The following is a 20,000-nucleotide window of genomic DNA, read 5'->3' on the forward strand; positions in this document are numbered from 1 at the left end:
GACTAAAATGATTTTTGAAAGTTATCAACACATCTGCATCATCAAATTGGGAACAATTGACTAAAATGATTTTTGAAAGTTATCAATACATTTGCCCCCTTGGTTCGAGCGGTTCCCTAGTTATCTAAAATAATCATGGGAAAGTTGACTTAATTTTGGTATTAGTAATAATTCCCACTGGATAAAAGTCAATCTGGTTCTTTGGTGTTTCAGTCCACTCCCATGCGTCAAAGCAGTTCATGCATAATTCAGATCTGAGCCTTTTCTCAAGTTCAGGGAAAGGGAAATACATTCGCAATGAATCGAGCCTAAATGCTGGTCTAGGTTGGAAGAACAAACTTACAAATTCTCCCTCATCATCTTCATCTTCGTCATGGTTATAAGGCACCACATCATCATCTTGGACCTAAAATTGCAAGGACATGAGGAAGCGGATTTCTCAATGAATAAAAAAAATAATACATTACTTTTGGCAAAACAAGAAATATAATTTTACGGTGTTAGGTAAATAAGAAATGGTGGAGCATTTTAGAAAACAATTACTAAAGAAATACATTTAATAGCTTGAAACGTTGTTCCACTTATAAGTTTCATCAAATTACAGTGCACATGTAAGCAATTTGCCCAAAGGTAAAAACTAGAAAAAGCATATTTACAAGAGCATAGCATTATTATGAGATATATGTAGACACATTCTACTTCTAACACTGAATCACATTACATATAATACTGAAATAGTGATTATGTAAAATTTTTCAAGAAATTATAGTTTCACTATGTCAAATTTAAAAATAAATGGGTAACAGATTTTCAAAGTTCCTACATTGCAGACAGCATTTTAATTTTTGGCTTAAATTACAAGTTACACAATTAGCTACAGATATATTAGCATACAGAGTTAATAAGGCATATTGTTACTGTTAGTCAACAAGGAAATTTATCACTAAAAAATAAACCGAATTTTTTCAGAAGTTTTCTCAAACTGCCTCCTCCTCCCATGACCACTAATCTTCGAAGCTGATAAATCTAATCTCTCTTAACACATGCAAGACAAACTTACTTAATGTCATATTGAATCTTCACCCGAAAATATCTACTCTAATAAATCCAGTATCCGATTGGTCATTGCTCTCTCCCACAAGACCTGATCATCTTAGACAGCTATACCAGATCAGTGGTCATAACAAACAAGTGATAATGTTGCAGAAAGAAAGAAGCCACTTCAGAAAATACGAATTAGCAAAATAATAATGTGATAAAGGCCATTTAAAAGTTAAAAAGGAGACAGATATTGTGGTTGGATTAAGACTAAATTAAGTAGCAACAGGATGAAAAATGTGGACTTTGACAACAGTTAAATGATGTGTGAATTCAGGCCAAAGAAAGCTTGAGAGAAATTGTCGAAAATTATACGTTATGTCTCTCTTTATAAACCACGTGTTATGATTTTCCAGAGGAGAATGACACCTGATCATCCAATAAATTGTAGGGTTACTTGATGAATAATACTTAAAACTATAATTTTGTGTTTTGAACGTTAAAAATGTTTACGGATGTTTACTTTTATTTATGCGTCACTATCCAGACTACTTTTATAATTTTATAATAAAAGTTTTGAGAGGCTGCTAAAACTGATAAGGACCCATTTGACCAAAGCCATTATTCACGTTAATCAAAGCTGCAGGAAGAAGTGATTTAAAAGCAGTCAGTACACTAAATAAGTATGAAAGGCATTAAGTGATAAAAGTCTCAAAAGAAGTCCTAACAACTTAATTTTATCAGAGGTCTTGAGACTTTAGATCAATTAAAGCTCTTTTAGTGAGAAGTGACTACACACGGTGATTACACGAAGACTGGTACAGCAACATGGAACACATCAAGTCAAAAGACAACAGAAAAGCGTTTAGGCATTCAGTAAGAAAAAAAAATCAACATCAAATTGTTGTGGACTGAAATGCACCGTTATAGAATGCGTAAAAATTTAAGAGCCTCTCCTAACTACCTAGATTTTTATTATTAATATTATTATTATTATCATTATTATTGAATACACGAATTGTTTAGTTAACAGCCAAAAGTTTTCTGTCACATTTTTATGATACATGGACCTATTCAGGTATCATATTTACGTGATCTAGTGGCTAACATTTAATATTTCCTGACGAAGAATGGAATACTTATTATACGGCAGAGCTTTTAGGATGATAGCAATTTTGGATGACTTGAATTACAGGGTATAATATGGTAGATGAAATCTTTGAAAATAAACAAGCTTGGCGTCATAACAACAAAACACACAGAGTTAATAAAGACTTTTTAGATAGGGTTGCAAACTATGAGGCAAATAACCCATGTGGGAAAAGTAATATGAGCAGAATTTCGGTATACGAAAGTTAAATGTTACGATAATAACAATTGATCTAGGATAACGAAGTATAAATAATTTTCGGATGGATCTCACATTAGCATTTGGGTGTAGTGCAATATGCTGTTAACACAGCACGGGACTCCATTCCCACGGATTTGCCACTCAATGTTAATTAAATATTGAGTGAAAATAGTGTTACTATTAAAACAGATCTGTCTATGTACATAACCACGCACTCGCGCGCGCGCGCGTGTACATACATACATACATACATATATATATATATATATATATATATATATATATATATATATATATATATATATATATATATATATATATATATGTGTGTGTGTGTGTGTGTGTGTGTATGTGTATTTATACATACATGACATAGATATAATGTGTGCTATATATATATATATATATATATATATATATATATATATATATATATATATATATATATATATAACTATTACTATAATTACTTGCTAAGCTACAGCCCTAGTTGGAAAAACAGGATTATATAAGCCCAAGGGCTCCAATAGGGAAAATAGCTCGGCGAGGAGAGGAAATAAGGAAATATGCTATATAAGAAGTTTTAAAATAATAACATAAAAGTAAACCTATTATATATAAATTATAAAAACTTAAAAATAACAAGAAGAGAGATAAGACTGAATAGTGTGCCCGAGTGTACCTCGAGCAAGAGATCAGAACTCTACCCTAAGACGTTGAAAGACCATGGTACAGAGGCTATGGCACTACCCAAGACTAGAGAACAATGGTTTTATTTTGTCGTGTTCTCCTAGAAGAGCTGCTTGCCACCACTGAAGTCTCTATTCTACCCTTACCAAGAGGAAAGTAGCCACTGAACAATTACATTGCAGTAGTTAACCCCTTATGCAAAGAAGAATTGTTTTGGTAAACTCAGTGTTGTCAGGTGTATGAGAACAGAGGAGAATGTGGAAAGAATAGGGCAGAACTATTCGGTGTATGTGTAGTCTAAGGAAAAATGAGCCGTAACCAGGGAGAGGGATCCAATGTAATACTGTCTGGCCAGTCAAACGACGCCATAACTCTCTAGCAGTAGTATCACAACGGGTTGCTGGTCCCCTGGCCAACCTACTACCTACTATCCTTTAACAGTTTTGCGTGCATTCAGGGGACTTGAGATGGTAAAACTACATTGGAAATCCATATGTTTATCGGTTAATAATTCCTACAGTTTGTTACATTCACGAGCGATTATCATGTTAATTCTGTGTTTAATGGAACTTTAACTCATTATATATATATATATATATATATATATATATATATATATATATATATATATATATATATATATATATATATCATATCATTATTACTATTTTCATTGGAAGCCAAGCCGAAACCCTAGCTGGAAAAGAAGACTGCTACAAGCCCAAGGGTACCAATAAAGAAAGCAGCTTGGAGCTGGAAATGAATCGGAGAAATAAAAAAAATAATTGACTATCAAAGAGAAATAACAAAATGAAAACACTAACTAGAGGAATGTATTAACAGAAACTTGACGGTTCTCAATGTTAAGATAGATGATGAAAGCAAATAAATATAGGGAAAGGACAACTTAATATAATACTGGGTATCTTTAGCCCTTCTATTAAATTTGCCTATACAGCTTTTGAAATAAAATCACGAGGAAACCCAAATCGATTGTGCTGGATTGTATCTTCAAGCAAGAAAATTCTAACCCAACCAGGGCACCAGCCACCCGGTGAGATACTACCGCTAGAGTCATTAGGTCCTTTGACTGACCAGACAGTAATACTGTACATTGAACCTCTCTCTCTCTCTCTCTCTCTCTCTCTCTCTCTCTCTCTGGTTATGGATTATTTCTCCTATGCCTACACATACACAGAATAGTCTGGCCTATTGTTTGATCATTGTCCTGTGTCCTAATACACTTAACAACACTGAGGTTACCAAACAATTCTTATTCACAGCGGAGATTAACTACTGCACTATAATTGTTCAGTGGGTATATTTCTCTTGATAAGGGTAGAAGAGACTCTCTATCTGGAGAAGTACACTCTAAAATAAAACCATTGCTCTCTAGTCTTGGGTAGTGCCATAGCCTCTGTACCATGATCTTCCACGGGCTTAGGTTAGAGTTCTCTTGCTTGAGGGTACACTCGGGCACACTATTTTATCTTATTTTTTTTCTTCCTCTTGTGTTTTTAAAATGGTGTTTTGGGCAAGCTTAATAGAAGGGCCATGGATGCTTGGTGGTTTATCAAGAGGTTGTCTTTTACTTATGTTTCCTTTTCTTTTCAAAACCAATCTTACTCTCCTCCCTTCAGTTGAAATGTCTATCCTGAAGGGTATTTAGCCTTGCATGGTGTATCAGCTCCTCCATGTTGACCAGTTACTCCTTTTTTTTTCTCTCTATAGTCGATGAGTTTGATCAATCACTTTTATGTATTTCTGTACAAATTGTTTTTGTTATTCTTGATAATTTAGTTTTTAAGTATGATGTATCATTTTTATTAACATTAATTCTATGCTGTCTTTAGACACTGAGCGAAATCCGGGACCAGTACGTCCTAGACTTCAACAAGTGTCGTCTACTGTATTGCAATATTCGTGGTCTTCATGCAAACATTCAAGGCCTTACAGTTGCGTCCAGAAGTAAGATATTCTTTTTTGCTCAGAACCTTTTGTTTCTAATATGAGGCACTCTTCTGAGCTCCTTATAACTGGTTTTAAGAAGCCAAAAATTTTGAAACGGGATGCCACTCCTAAGGCCAGGTGAATAGCGGTGAATATAAGGACTGAGTACCCTGCTTCTCACAAGTCCTGCTATGACTGTGGATATCATGAGATTTAGGTAATAAAATTTTGTGGCAGTCATAACAACTTCTACTTATGTTTGATCTACCGGAATCCAGACATGGATGATTCTATCTTCGATTGTCTTCTTACTATTATGGCTAAGATACAAGAACATGATAGAAAGGCCTCTTGTCTTTGTTGGTGATTTCAATACTCACCATAGGGAGTGGTTGAATTTTGTTTCTCCTGATCACCATGGCTCAAGAGCTTTGGACTTTGCCTCTGAATCAGGCTGTTAGCAAATCATAAGTGAAGCTACTCACAGATCTGGTAACTGCTTGGACCTTGTATACATCGACTCCCCTGCCATTATAACAAGAAAGGTTGGTTCTCTAGTTGGGACATTGGATCATGCCTTAATTTCATTAGCAGTGAAGACTGAGCAGCTGTCCCTGATGTATCATACTCGTATAAGATTTATATGAAATCTCAAGCAGAATGGAATGGGATTTTGAGAGATCTTTTGGGCTTGAATTGGTGACAACTGTATCATAGTGTTGATACTGTTGTTCCTTTGAATGAGAATCTAGTCAACACAATTGATAGGCGTATCCCTTCTCGTGTGCTAAAGATGGAATGAGAATCTAGTCAACACAATTGATAGGCGTATCCCTTCTCGTGTGCTAAAGATAAACTATGGTTCAATGATGATTGTGGACGTGCTTATTTGGAGAAGCAGGAGGCATATCATCTTTGGAAGGGTAACAGGTCAGATTTGACTTGGAATAACTATACTCAGCTTAGAGCTTTTGCTGAGAGAGTTTATACTTCAACTGAAAAGGACTACAATTTAAACATAAAAGAAACCCTTTCTAATACATCTCAGGAACATAAGTGGTGGGCCACCCTTAAATCTGTACTCTTTGGTGTAGATGCAAAAGTTCCTCCTTTACTTACGCCAGATGACCCTGTCACTCACTGTCCAAAGGAAATGGTAACACTTCTGGATGTGTTGTTTCAGTAAGCAGAGTAATGAGACACTTAATCTTCCTCCCTGTTTTCCTGAGGCTAAACTAACTAGTTTAGCTTTTCGTTCTCGTGAAATTAAAGCTCTGTTGATGGACCTTGATGTTTATGGAGGGGTAGACCCAAATGGTATTTTTCCTTTGTTTTATATAAAGACTGCAAATTTCTTAGCTCCAAAGTCATATTATTTGGCACAAGTTAGCAGGAAGAGGAGGTTTTAGAACTTGTTGGAGAATTGTTAATGTTACACCATTGTGTCCATGTATTTGTGGTAGCTCTAGTACAACTGCTTACTGCACAATTTCCATAACACCCATATTATCTAAAGTTTTTGATCACCTTTTGGCAAAACGTCTTAATAGGTTTGTTGAAGGTAATCATCTGTTCTCTAGTTTGCAATTTGGTTTTTGTAAAGGCCTTGGCGCATGTGATGCCCATCTTACAATCTCCAATGCTGTACAGAAATCCCTTGATTATGGCCAGGAAGTTCGTATGATTGGCCTTGGTTTTAGTGGATGCCCATCTTACAATCTCCAATGCTGTACAGAAATCCCTTGATTATGGCCAGGAAGTTCGTATGATTGGCCTTGGTTTTAGTGCTGCCTTTGAACGTGATAATCAGGAGGCCCTTATTTTCAAACTCAAACAGTTGGGAGTGGGTGGGTCGTTTCTTGGCATCATTATTGTATTTTATAGACGGCAAAGAGTTGTTGTTGATGGGCACTATAATGAGTATAGGAATGTGATATCTGGTGTTCCTCAGGGTAGTGTCCTTGGCCCATTACTTTTCATACTATATACACATGACATGTGGCTTGTCCTAGAAAAAACAAGCTTGTTGCATATGCATACGAGTCTACTTTCTTTGCATCAATTCCGATTTCCCTGAGAGTTCCGTACTGTTTGTAATACTAGGCATGCAGTTAATTTTAATAGTCAGGCCTTCTCCATCATGAGGCCCAATACTACACATTATGCTAGAAGTTTTATTCTAGCTGTGACCAAGTTGTGGAATGAATTTCCTAATAGGGTAATTGAAATGGTAGAACTTCAAAAGTTCAAACTTGCAGCAAATGTTTTTATGTTGAACAGACTGACATAAGTCTTTTTATAATTTATATATGGAAAATCTGTTAATGTTTTTAAAATATTTCATTTTCATTGCTCATTACTTCTTATATCGTTTATTTATTTCCTTTCCTCGGTGGGCTGTTTTTCCCTGTTGGAGCCCTTGGCCTTACAGCATCTTGCTTTACCAACTACGGATGTAGTTTAGCTAATAATAATAATAATAATAATAATAATAATAATAATGCAGAGGATATGGCACTATCCTAGACTTCAGAGGATTGGTTTGATTTCGGAGTCTCTTCCTGGAAGAGCTTCTTAGCACAGCTGCTGAAGACTCTTCTACATACTTAGTGATATTTGGAGAGGTATCATTCTCAATGTGTTATATATATATATATATATATATATATATATATATATATATATATATATATATATATATATATACACACACACACACACACACACACACACACACACACACACACATATATATATATATATATATATATATATATATATATATATATATATATATGACAAGTACACGCAACGAAAACGTACTTTATTTCTTTTCCGACATCACCATCATTTGCATACCGAGGCATATTGACCTCTGAAAAAAACATGAAATAATTGATGGTACGTTACAAAGTAACAATACTGTAGCTGGTGTTTCACGGGACCTTGAAGAATTATACAACTTTCACGTGCCTAGACATAATTCTTGTCTATTCCAGTGGTTCACAAGACACTACATTTCGAGTACTTCAGCTTTGTCTCTATTAAGACTGCGAGGAAATGACACATTTACAGAGATTTACGATTTTGTACATTTCTTTTTTTACTTTTTTTTTCACAAAAAAAAAAAAAATATGTCTCGTAAATGGTGAATTTAGTTGTATGGAATAATTATGTTTTTTCTTGTTAATATCCTTTTATATTATTATTAAAAGGAGGAAATTAAAAAGCTCATTATAAATTATTATGGCGTGCACAAGTTATGCTTACACTTGGTTTCACAGCAAACCACAGAAAAATTAACTCGTAACTATTTAACTGAAAAAACAGTAGTTCGAACTTGAATAGAGTGCGCTAACTCTTATTATTATTATTGTTATTATTATTACTTGCTAAGCTACAACCCTAGTTGGAAAAGCAATATGCTATAAGCCCAAGGGCTCCAACAGGGAAAATAGCCCAGTGAGAAAGCACTAACAAATTTCGTCAAAATTTCCTGAATAAAATATACATACATACACATACATATATATATATATATATATATATATATATATATATATATATATGTGTGTGTGTGTGTATACACGTGTACGTGTGTGTGTGTGTGCGAAGGACCCCTACTTGGATAATTTCATCAAGCTCAAAGTATATCTCATGAACAAAGAGCATTTTACATTATTGCAATCTACCAAAGATTTTTAAAAAATCGGGGTATTTTTTAATTTCCCCTTTCTGAGAATTTCCTTTTATCTATTCATATGAAAACTAAAATGTCAAGAGAAGATGCTGAGGAAACACTATATATGTACAATCTTTGCATGAAAATGTACTATTTTACACCCAAACGCAGACACACACATTATATATATATATATATATATATATATATATATATATATATATATATATATATATATTAGTGATTACGTAAATAAAGCATGGGTTAATCTATAAATAATCAAGTATTGTATTTCTAAAGTTTTTTTTTTATGCCGATATGAATCTTTAAAATAATTTAGATAGAAAATTACCTCATTTTTTATTATTATTATTATTATTATTATTATTATTATTATTATTATTATTATTAACTTACCTACAGCCCTAGTTGGAAAAGTAAGATGCTATACGCTCAAAGGGCTCCAACAGGAAAAAATAGTCCAGTGAGGAAAAGAAACAAGGAAATAAACTCCAAGAGACGCAATGAACTATTAAAATAAAATATCTAAATAGTAACATTAAAATGGATCTTTAATATATAAACTATAAAAAATAATAAAAAAAAAAACAAGAGGAAGAAAAATAATTTAGAAGTATAACTCTACCCTAACACAGAGGAAGACCATGATACAGAGGCTATGCCACTACCCAAGACTAGAGAATAATGGTTTGATTTTGGAGTGCCCTTCTCCTAGAAGAGCTGCTTACCATAGCTGAAGTCTCTCCTACCCTTACCAAAAGGAGAGTAGCCACTAACCAATAACAGTGCAGTAGTTAACACCTTGAACGAGGAAGAATTGTTGGTAATCTCAGTGTTGTCAGGTGTATGAGGACACAGGAGAATGTGGAAAGAATAAGCCAACCTATTCGGTATGTGTAGGCAAATGAAAATTGAGAATGAGAGAGAGAGAGAGAGAGAGAGAGAGAGAGAGAGAGAGAGAGAGAGAGAGAGAGAGAGAGAGAGAGAGATCCCATGTAGTTCTGTCTGGTTAGTCAAAGGACCCACTAACTCTCTAGCGGTAGTATCTCGATGGATGGCTGGTGCCTAGCCAACCTGTTACCTATCCGACTATAAAGTTGACAAATTCGAGTGTAAAACTAGATGAAAAAGTAAGCTTAACAGAAAATATTTCAATAAAAATGTTTTTTATAAGCTGTTCCATAAGTTCTTCAATATGAAGTAGCACCAGAATCCAGTTTCTTACTTATGTATAATCAAAATAAACTTGGAATAGGAACATTCGAGAAAACCCCAAAATCCGAAAATAATAATAATTCAAAAGGTTTCCTTCACTGAAGGAAATGAATGATTTCCAATAATCATTAATGCGCGTCAATTCAAAATATCGAGAGTTTTCTTTGAAGACACATTTGTAGTCTTACTCCACCTATCAATTTTGACACGTTCCGTTGCGATCTCTCTTTTCTTCCCTCTATATTCACCAAGAGGGTTCTACTTCTCATAGTACTTTGTGATTCTCTTTATCCTGTACGCGAGTGCTTTGCAGCATGAAACACCAAAGGTCCAACATTGAACTAAAGTAATTCTTGTCAGGATGGTTCTCGAATCCAACAATAGAAGACTGGACTCTATTATGAAAAATATCTCTGGATTTTAAACGTTATTTATTTGATCCCGTTTCCATTAATCCACTTTCCAAATCATCGTTCTATTGGCTTTTCAAAAATTCCTCTGGAATTACCAACAAAAGAAAAGAAATAAAACAGACGCTGAACTGGGAGCTGACGTAAGCTTTGTGAGATCGGTCGTGTGACCTGTAATTTCCATCAAACTGTAAACGACTCCTGTTCAGCTCATTACGCCTCAACGTATTATTATGGCATTTCCCTTTAGACAAGCGTGATCAAACTATGAGGTGCACTACTATACTCTATAATGGTATTCCAAAACCCTGAACAATAAGCTTTCGACACAAAATGACCATGGAAATGTTCATTGAAAACAGGTTGAACAATACACGGAGTATCAACAGAAGTTACAATCTCTTTCGTGAAGCTATTTAGGAGAACACGACATGCGAGAAAGGCGATGTTCTCTTAATTTTTTTTCCCATTTTATCCATTTTTTTTATTAATCTTATTATTCGTATTTATTATACATATACTGTATATGGTACTACAGTGTATATAATTGAAATAATTTTTCTACATTTATTCTAAAATAACTATTTCTTCAGAGGATAACCATTAATCCTTATTGCCACACTGAAATCAAAACTGAAAGCGGACAACAGAAATGTTGATAGAATACTCCGTTTTGATACAACTAAACTTCTAAAAGATGAGCACAGGGAAACATTTGCAATTGAATGTAGAAAACTATTTGCAGTCTTAGAGACTTTGAGAGATAAAGAGCAGACAATTGATGAAGATAATGTGATATTAAGAACATATATCAGTTGGCAGTGAAGTTTTTAAACATGCCATTACAAGAAGAAAGGTATGGATATCAAATGATACGTGGGATAATATAAAAAGGAGACAAAGACAATTAATTGATTGTTGAAAGTTTTTCAGGAAGTAATGAAAATTACAAGGTAGATCATGCTAAGTATTCCAGTATTGAGAGTGACGTCAAAAGAAAAGCCAGGAATGACTGGAGAAAGTATTTAGACAGTAAAGCACATGAGGCTGGCAAAGCTATGAATGCAGGGAGTGGTTATAGTGTAAGAATTGTTTATAGAATCATCAATGAAATCTCTACTGGTACAAAGAAGAAGCATATTCTGTCATAACAACAAAAGATGAAGAAAGGCAACGTTGGATGGAACACTTTAGGGAGGTCATGAATAGAAGATATGAAGGGAATAATTTGACTGATATACCCGAAGCTGATCAAGGAAGACATTGATGTGGCCATGAATGAATTCAGTGTGTTTGAAATCGTGGCTATCATTGAAAAACTCAGGAGATGGAAAGCCTCTGGATACGATGGAATAACTGATGAGATGATACTGGCTGAAACTGAATTGACCCCCCCCCCGAATTATTTACAAGATTATTTTGTAGAATGTGGCATGAAAAAGCAAACCCAGATGAATGGGAATTAAGAGTGTTGGTGAAAATGGCTAAAAAAAGGAGACCTGATTGATTGCAATAATCACAGAGGCATCACAGTAACGTCAGTTGTCATGAAAATATATAGTATGCTTATTCTAAAGATACTAGAGACACAGATTGATGAAAAGCTTAGAGATGAACAAGCAGGATTTAGAAAAGGTAGAAGTTGTACTGACCAAATTTTCATTTTGAGATATGGTGTACAACAAAGCGTGGAATATAGAAATCCACTTTTGATGGTATTTTTGGACAATGAAAAATCCCTTGATAGTGTGCACCAGCCAATTTTCTGGAAAGTCTTGCGTTGCTATGAAATTCCTCTTAAATATGTAAATTTGATTAAGTCTCTTCATGAGCACAGCAAGTGTAAAGTTAATGTTAATTGAGTCTTATCAAATGAATTTCCAGTGAACAGCGGATTACTCCAAGGGAATGTGTTGTCATCTATGTTGTTTATCCTCCTCATGGATTTTGTAATGCATAGAACAGTTGGAGATGGTGGGGAAGGATTGGATTGGATTGGTAATAGGGATTAGCTGACGTAGATTATGCAGATGATGCAGTCTTTGTTAGCAGAACATCACAGGATTTGCAATGCTTGCTTACCAGAAAAAATGAAATATCACAGGAGATTGGGCTCAAGATGCACAGAAGAAAGAAAGAGATTTTAACAGAATATGCAATGGAAGATGAAATATCATTGGAAGGAGAAAGGATTAATGGGATAGAATCATTAAAGTATTTAGGAACTATGATCTCTAATACAAGGTCTTTAGAATTGGAGTTTAATGAAAGACTGAAAAAAGCAAATCAGATAATGCCTAGGTTAAGTAAAATTTGGAAATCAAATCCCCTGAAATTTCATATGAAAATCAGACTATATATCAGTTTAGCGAGATCGGTGTTACTGTATGGACATCAGTCATGGTAAGACAATGAAACAATCTCCAAAAAAATTGATAAAATTGAGGACAAAGTCCTCAGAAGAATATTGGGAGTTATATGGCAGGACAAGATTAGAAATGAAACTATATGAAAGATTACTCAAGTGAATGAGATCATAATGAGGGGTAAATCCTCCAAACATTTAACTGGGCTCCACCAGGTACGAGAAAAGTTGGAAAACCCAGGCCCACATGGGTGAGGACCATGAAGTAAGGAGCAGATGATGATGAATGGAGAAGCATTTAATTAAAAAGCTCAAGATGGAGACGACTAGCGAAATCTAATCGAGGCCCTTTGCGTCAATAAGAGTAGCAAATGATGATGATGATGATGATGACGAAATCTGTAAATACTATTTTCCATGATATTCAATTTGCTATTATTTGTTGCATTGATACACGTGATAATCATATAATTTTCATTATTACCATTATAACTATCACCAACCCCTTTCTCCTTTATTCCTATCATTGATACATTATATATTATATATACATATCACTTACACGCATTATATATATATATATATATATATATATATATATATATATATATATATATATATATATATATATATATATATATATATATATATATATATATATATCCTTTATACCATAATGTGTAGAGAGCAAAAGAAAAGTAAGGAGCGAGTGGATAAATGATTCTGTTAAAGATCTATAAGGATCAGATTCACGTGTCTGAACACCAGAAATCAACCATGACGGCTGAACCAAACGTCAGTTCACATACCTAAGCAGCTAAACACCCACAAGTTCCATCAGTGCCAACACACATCAATGTATTGGAATTAAGAACTCCCATTATACATGCATAAATACTCGGCAACACGCAGCTCAGGCAGAGTAGGTAAAAGCAAAGCTTTCAATATTCTAGTTTAACTACGAATTGCAAGCAGGGAATGAATGCTCTTAATGGTGTGTCTTTTGTAAGAACGCCTTTTACAATAAATGGATTAGATGGACATAATTCCTATTTACATTAATTATATCTTACAGCAATATGGATATTAAAAATAGGACATTACGTATTTATTCGAATATCCTGAAGGTGTATCGAGTATGCATGTTCATATGCGCTTTTACTTAGAACTTTGACAAAACGATTGTGGGACATTCCAATGAATCCAGTGCTTTGTGGCATCGCCGGTTACGTTAAACTAGACAGTAACCTCAAAGATATGGTGAACAAAGAACTATAACTTATGTAGGTTATTCATTATTTCATGTTCCAGTGGAGTAGTTTTTACGTCAACAGTCCAGTAAGACTGACAAGAGCACGAGAACACTAAGCTGTAGTTCATATTACTTTCATTCGCTTTACAAGTAGCTGAAGATAGCTTACACGGTACTTTGACAAAACCCAAGCAATGGACTCTCTTTCACACGTTTTTTCCTATGCTGCTTTCTTTATGCGAGTTACCTCTCAAACCGTCTCATGCTTATTGGCCTAATAGACTTGACACTCGCCACACGCATTAACAGCTTTCGTGAGCACATTTCAAGGAAATTCATCACTACTATTTTTCTTCGTATCGCTTATGCACAAGTCAATCCCCGAAGCAATGTATGTTCAACATAATAGAAGGAAATATATTTACAGCATTCAGAATATTTATTAATATATTTCCTACCAATATTGAAACGGACTTCCAAGATGGCACCGACAATGTCAAGCACAAATGGTGTAATATGAGGTTCCGAACACTGACTATCTTTTGAAGTCGGTAAAAGGCAGAAGAGTCTTGTGTTTAATCACAACACAAGATACACTGATGAAGAACAAATATACGAACGAAGGTGCGTCATGCTACTCTGGTCTAAGGTATCTCAGTGCGTGATTCAAGGTAATTTAATAATCAAGTGTGTGACAAACTGTTGGCTACGAAGCATTCAGATAAGAAACTCGATGAATGTTTAAAAGTTAATATGCTCTGTCATACAAGTTCTGGGCTCTTGATATTTACCTTGGATATATACGGCATCGTCTGAGTATTGATTCTACATGAAGACGATATCTTCAAGAATTGAAAGACTTGAACATACCAATCTTCTATCAAATTTCTTCAATTATGGTTCAGTCATACTAAGAAGTTGAACTGACATGTGTGTGCACGCAATCAGATGTAAATACATAAATTTATGTATATAAGCATAGTATCTATCCAGATAGAACCAAGTGACCTTTAAAACTAAAATATATAAAAAAAAAAAAAAAAAAAAAAAAAAAAAACGGGCACTACAATAAAAAAGTGAAGAAATTTTACTTACACATAATCAAGGTTCATGATTATTGGGGAATGGCAAGGTAAAAAATAAATTCAGAGCAAGGTTCTCAAGTCTAGTGTTCAGCTGCTGATTTTCATCTTAATTTGTTTGATAAAATCTTGCAGTCTATTACGTTCCTTATTCCTGATCCGGATATTTATCTCTGGCACTGTCTTTAGTTATTACTTTATGCATGTTGCATACGATATTTAATAAATCAGACCATCCATTGAATTAATATCTTCCCAAACTGTCCTATGCGTAGTACTAGTATGCAGTTCGAATTCTGACATTCGTGTCTTCTCCATCACAAGGCACAATACTACATAGTATTGTAAGTTTTATTCGAGATGTGGTTAGATTGTTGAATGATCTTCCTAATCTGGCGGTTGCTCGGTGGAACTTCAGAAGTTCAAACTTTTTGCAAATGATTTACCATTGAATAGGTTGACGAAATTCTCATTTTATGAGTGATATATGACTGATCTCATCTATTTTAATGTTGATACTAATCTTAAAATACTTCATATATTTTATTCGTTATTTACAGTATGTATATAGTTTATATGTTATTTCCATTCCCAACCTCGGTTGTAACTAGGCTAATAATAATAATAATAATAATAATAATAATAATAATAATAATAATAATAATAATAACAGTTATATCTCATCCACGAGAAGGAACTTCGTTAATAATGAGTAATTTTGCAATGTATCTTAATTCTAATAAAAGACAGTTGCAAGTTCTTATCTTGGAGTATAAATGCAGAATTAATCTATGGACAGCTCTCATGAGTGAAAGTTAAAAGATAAGTTCGTTTCGAAGGGCATTTGTATAAATATTCAAATGTTTGCTTCTTTTAAGGAAATCTTTTACAATTTTGCACTCAGTCAAATTTTATATATGAACAGCTAACGCCAAGTCAATACCATACTTTTCATGGTAACCGAAAAACTTTATTAAAGTTCTCGTGCTTTATCAGAAATATTGTCTGCAAGTTGATCTTAGTTTAAAAGAAATTAATAATCAGGATATATTTTGACATATTTACCTGAAATGATAACTTTTAGATGGTATAATACTCTACTGTAATTTGATTTCTTGTTCAGTAGATGATAAATATTACTTTAATCTAACATTATTTTACGTTTTCTAGCCAAGAGTTTTTAAATTTTTTCTGAACTATTATTTAACCTCTGGGTAATAATAGGTAATAAATGCTTTAACATTTATACCCTCTCAATATTCTGTTTAGATTGGTAATTATAGTGAAAATAGAAATGTTCAAATAGCTAAGAAACGTAAACAAATTTGAAATCAAACAATTACAGGACTGGCCTTTTAAGATAAAAAGTGCTTGAACACTTCTCTGAAGAAAGTCGTAAGTCACAGATAATTCCGAATTGGGTATTTTCAAACGTCAAATCCATTGGAAAAATCTTAAAATATAAATTAAAAATGTAAAAAATCTATTTTACAAAAAAGTTTTTGTAAAACGTCACAATATATACGCACGTTTCCTCAAAATTAATAACAGCGGCGTCAAGGGAATATGACCTATATCGGATATCAATCTGTCATACAATTAATTTACTGTCATCAACGAAGTAGGTCATTCCGCAAGCAAATGAAGATCTGTAAGCATGTCATGGAGCTTTATAAGATTTCGTTGAGTTACCAATAACAACAACAACAACAATAATAATAATAATAATAATAATAATAATAATAATAACACTATATATATATATATATATATATATATATATATATATATATATACTATATATATATATATATATATATATATATATACTATATATATATATATATATATATACTATATATATATACTATATATATATACTATATATATATACTATATATATATATACATATATATATATATATACTATATATATATATACTATATATATATATATACTATATATATATACTATATATATATATATATATATATATATATATATATATATATATATATATATATATATATATATATATATATATATATATATATATATATATATATATATATATATACATATATATATATATATATATATATATATATATATATATATATATATATATATATATATATATATATATATATATATATATATATATATATATATATATATATATATATATATATATATATATATATATATATATATATATATATATACATATATATATATATATATATATATATATACTGTATCTACAGCCTCCAAGTACAAACCAAAGGCAAAATAAGTCACCCGAATGTTTTCATACTAGAACTGCTAACGAGCTATAAGCAGAAAGTTTGCCTGTGAGCAAATTCCAGAGAGGGTAATTTTTGTAAGATTTATTTTAACTAACCCATTGAAAAAAAAAAAAAAGAGCTTGTTATACCCTAATGATAAGAGTGTAATTGGATGAAATCACCCGCACGGCACACAGCACCAAATCTCATGTCAAACAAACCTAGTCTTTACAGACACATCTTGCATTCAGCATTTCGCATGTTCCTTTAAGAAACATTTGATAAAATATGTTCCATATTGTTGTTATTTTTTTCGTATATGATCATTTAACAAAATATTTTTATTCATGTATGGAATAAATCTAAAATATATTGTGTTCATAATAAACCTAAGGGCAAAGGTTCTTACCCTAGTATAAACATCAAAATCATTCTTGAGTAAATTGCTTTATTCTTCCAAGAATATAAAACGAGGTTGAAAAATTCAAATATTGACCAATATCAGGAATAGACTAGAGGAATAGTGAATAATGTCAGTCTGTGAATTTCCAAGCCCCTGGAGTAACTTCAAATGTTATTTTGCCGTAAAATGCCTAAAAGCGTACTAGCGTTTTATACTCTTTACGGGGAAATATACACAAATTTGCATGAATGGGTAGGGTAAGAAGTGCTTGTCTGAAATAGTTGAAGTATGTACCGTTGGACACAGGAATTCCTGGTACACCTCGCTCTGATGAATAACACCACATCACTCCGTTACTGCGTGGCTATAACCAAACAGAAATCGTAGGGGAGAGAAGGCAGAGATGGTGGGCGGGGCTACATGCAGAGGCTGGCATGGCAGAAAGGGTGTAACAGAAAGGACATCTTCAGACGGAGGTGTGTCAGGACTTCCTCTGTCCAACTGTACGACTATGGGGGAGGTAGAGATATAGTGTTTGAAAGAATGAGTACGAGTGAAAAATACAAATCTGTTACTTTCATGAATATACGGGTAGGATGAGTGTCACAAAGAAAATAGTTCAGCAGTGATTGTGTATATTTTAGAAATCAAAAGCATTTCGAAGTGTGTTTTGGGGAGTCTGAATCTGGTTAAGAGAATAAGAAAAGTTATTAGATTAAATCACTTTAATGGAAATACAGGTAACAGTGAATGATAAAACATTAATAGAAGATATAGAATTAATTAACTATGAAAATGGAAAGTCTTATGGAAATGGCTTGAAGTGGAGAGAATTGCTGGAATGCATAGATTCCAAAGAAAATTCATATGTAAATTGATTTTTGGGGAAACAAAAAATGGTGAAGAAAAAGTTTATCAGATTATGCTATTGCAGAGTACAAGGAAAAAAAAGTTGATTGATATGATTATAAGAAGTGTGGCAGGATGTGTATTAGCACATCAATTGGTTAAAGTTGAAAATAGAGGTAAAGGAGTTGAAAATATGGCTGTGAATGTAAACGAGATAAGTTAGTTTGATAAAAGGGCAGTGGGAATAGCATTTGAGAAAAATGAAGGAAGGGGACAGAGATTGAGGAAACACAGAAGTAGACAAGATAAGGAAGGGGTTTCAGAGTCAGCTGGGAGTGTTTGTGGGTGTACGAGGGTAGGCAGAGGGAATAACACAACTACTGGTGGAATGAATGCATTAATAAAACGCTTGAAGGGGTTAGTGTACGTTCAAGAATACTGAAAAAATTGAGGGTTGAAGATGTATGTATGGGAAATTTGAATAGCAGAATGAAATGACACCAAGAGTTGAGGAGATTGCATGGAAGATGATGACGCATAGTGGTTAAAGTGTAGCTGATTGGCTGACTAGAGTGTATGAAGTATAACATTACTTAGTACATCAAGCATGGCTCATTGTAAGATTTTGAGAAAGAAAATACGAAAGACAAAAGGACAGGTCGAAGAAGAACATTGTGGTTTTATAGCATGAAGAGTGAGAGAGGATCAAGCGTTTGTTATAAAATGCTTTTGAAAAATCGGAAAGTATGAGGAAACGATGTATGTGGCATACACAGACTTAGAAAAAGCTTAAGATAGGATTTGTAAAAAAGCAATGGGAAGACGGATGAAAAGGTAAGGTATTAAAATCAGTTGATGTACGTTAATTATTAAACGTCATGTGAAGCATTTGTTAAAATATGTAGCGATGAAAGTAAAAAGTTTGGTAGTGTTGTCTCATTGGTGGTTCAGTATTTTTATGGATGAAGATATGCAAAACTTCATGAAAAAAAAGAAAATTTGCAGGATGAAAATAAGCAGAAAATCAAATTATAAGGAATAAGGAAAAGAAACTGCAGTAACTAGTGAAAATATTTTAAAATGTCTCAGCAAATGTAAGGTTATAAGAATAATTCTAAACCTGGAAGATGTAGAAATGCTGAGGGAACAAAAGAAGGTGTTGATTAACTTGAGTACCTCGGAATAAATGCAATGAAGGATAGAAGTAGAAGCAAAGAGTTGAGTGATCGAATTTTGTAAAGCAAGAGTTTATTTTTGTGTGTTCAAAATATTGGTAAAAAAGAAAATAGCATATCAATGGAGGTCCAGGTTGGAATGTATGAAGGTATTAATGAGCCAACTCTATTTTAGGGAACTAAAGCATGGATGCCTAAGGGAAACGAAAGGAAGGATGTTTTTGCAGT

At 33.2% G+C, this 20,000-nt stretch overlaps 1 protein-coding gene across 8 annotated transcripts in view; it reads right to left on the reverse strand.

Annotated features, from left to right (window-relative positions):
• Positions 1-20,000, reverse strand: part of LOC137627652 (uncharacterized) — an 830,137-nt gene that overhangs the window by 89,651 nt on the left and 720,486 nt on the right. For 4 of the 8 annotated variants that reach the window (XM_068358806.1, XM_068358809.1, XM_068358805.1 and 1 more), the window contains one exon: positions 344-406. The exons of the other annotated variants lie outside the window; for them this stretch is intronic. In XM_068358806.1, the coding sequence (XP_068214907.1) occupies positions 344-406 (63 nt within the window). The remainder of the gene's footprint in view (positions 1-343; positions 407-20,000) is intronic. 8 annotated transcript variants of the gene reach the window in all.

The sequence above is a fragment of the Palaemon carinicauda genome, chromosome 35 (assembly GCF_036898095.1).
Source record: "Palaemon carinicauda isolate YSFRI2023 chromosome 35, ASM3689809v2, whole genome shotgun sequence".
NCBI classification, from domain to species: Eukaryota; Metazoa; Arthropoda; class Malacostraca; order Decapoda; family Palaemonidae; genus Palaemon; species Palaemon carinicauda.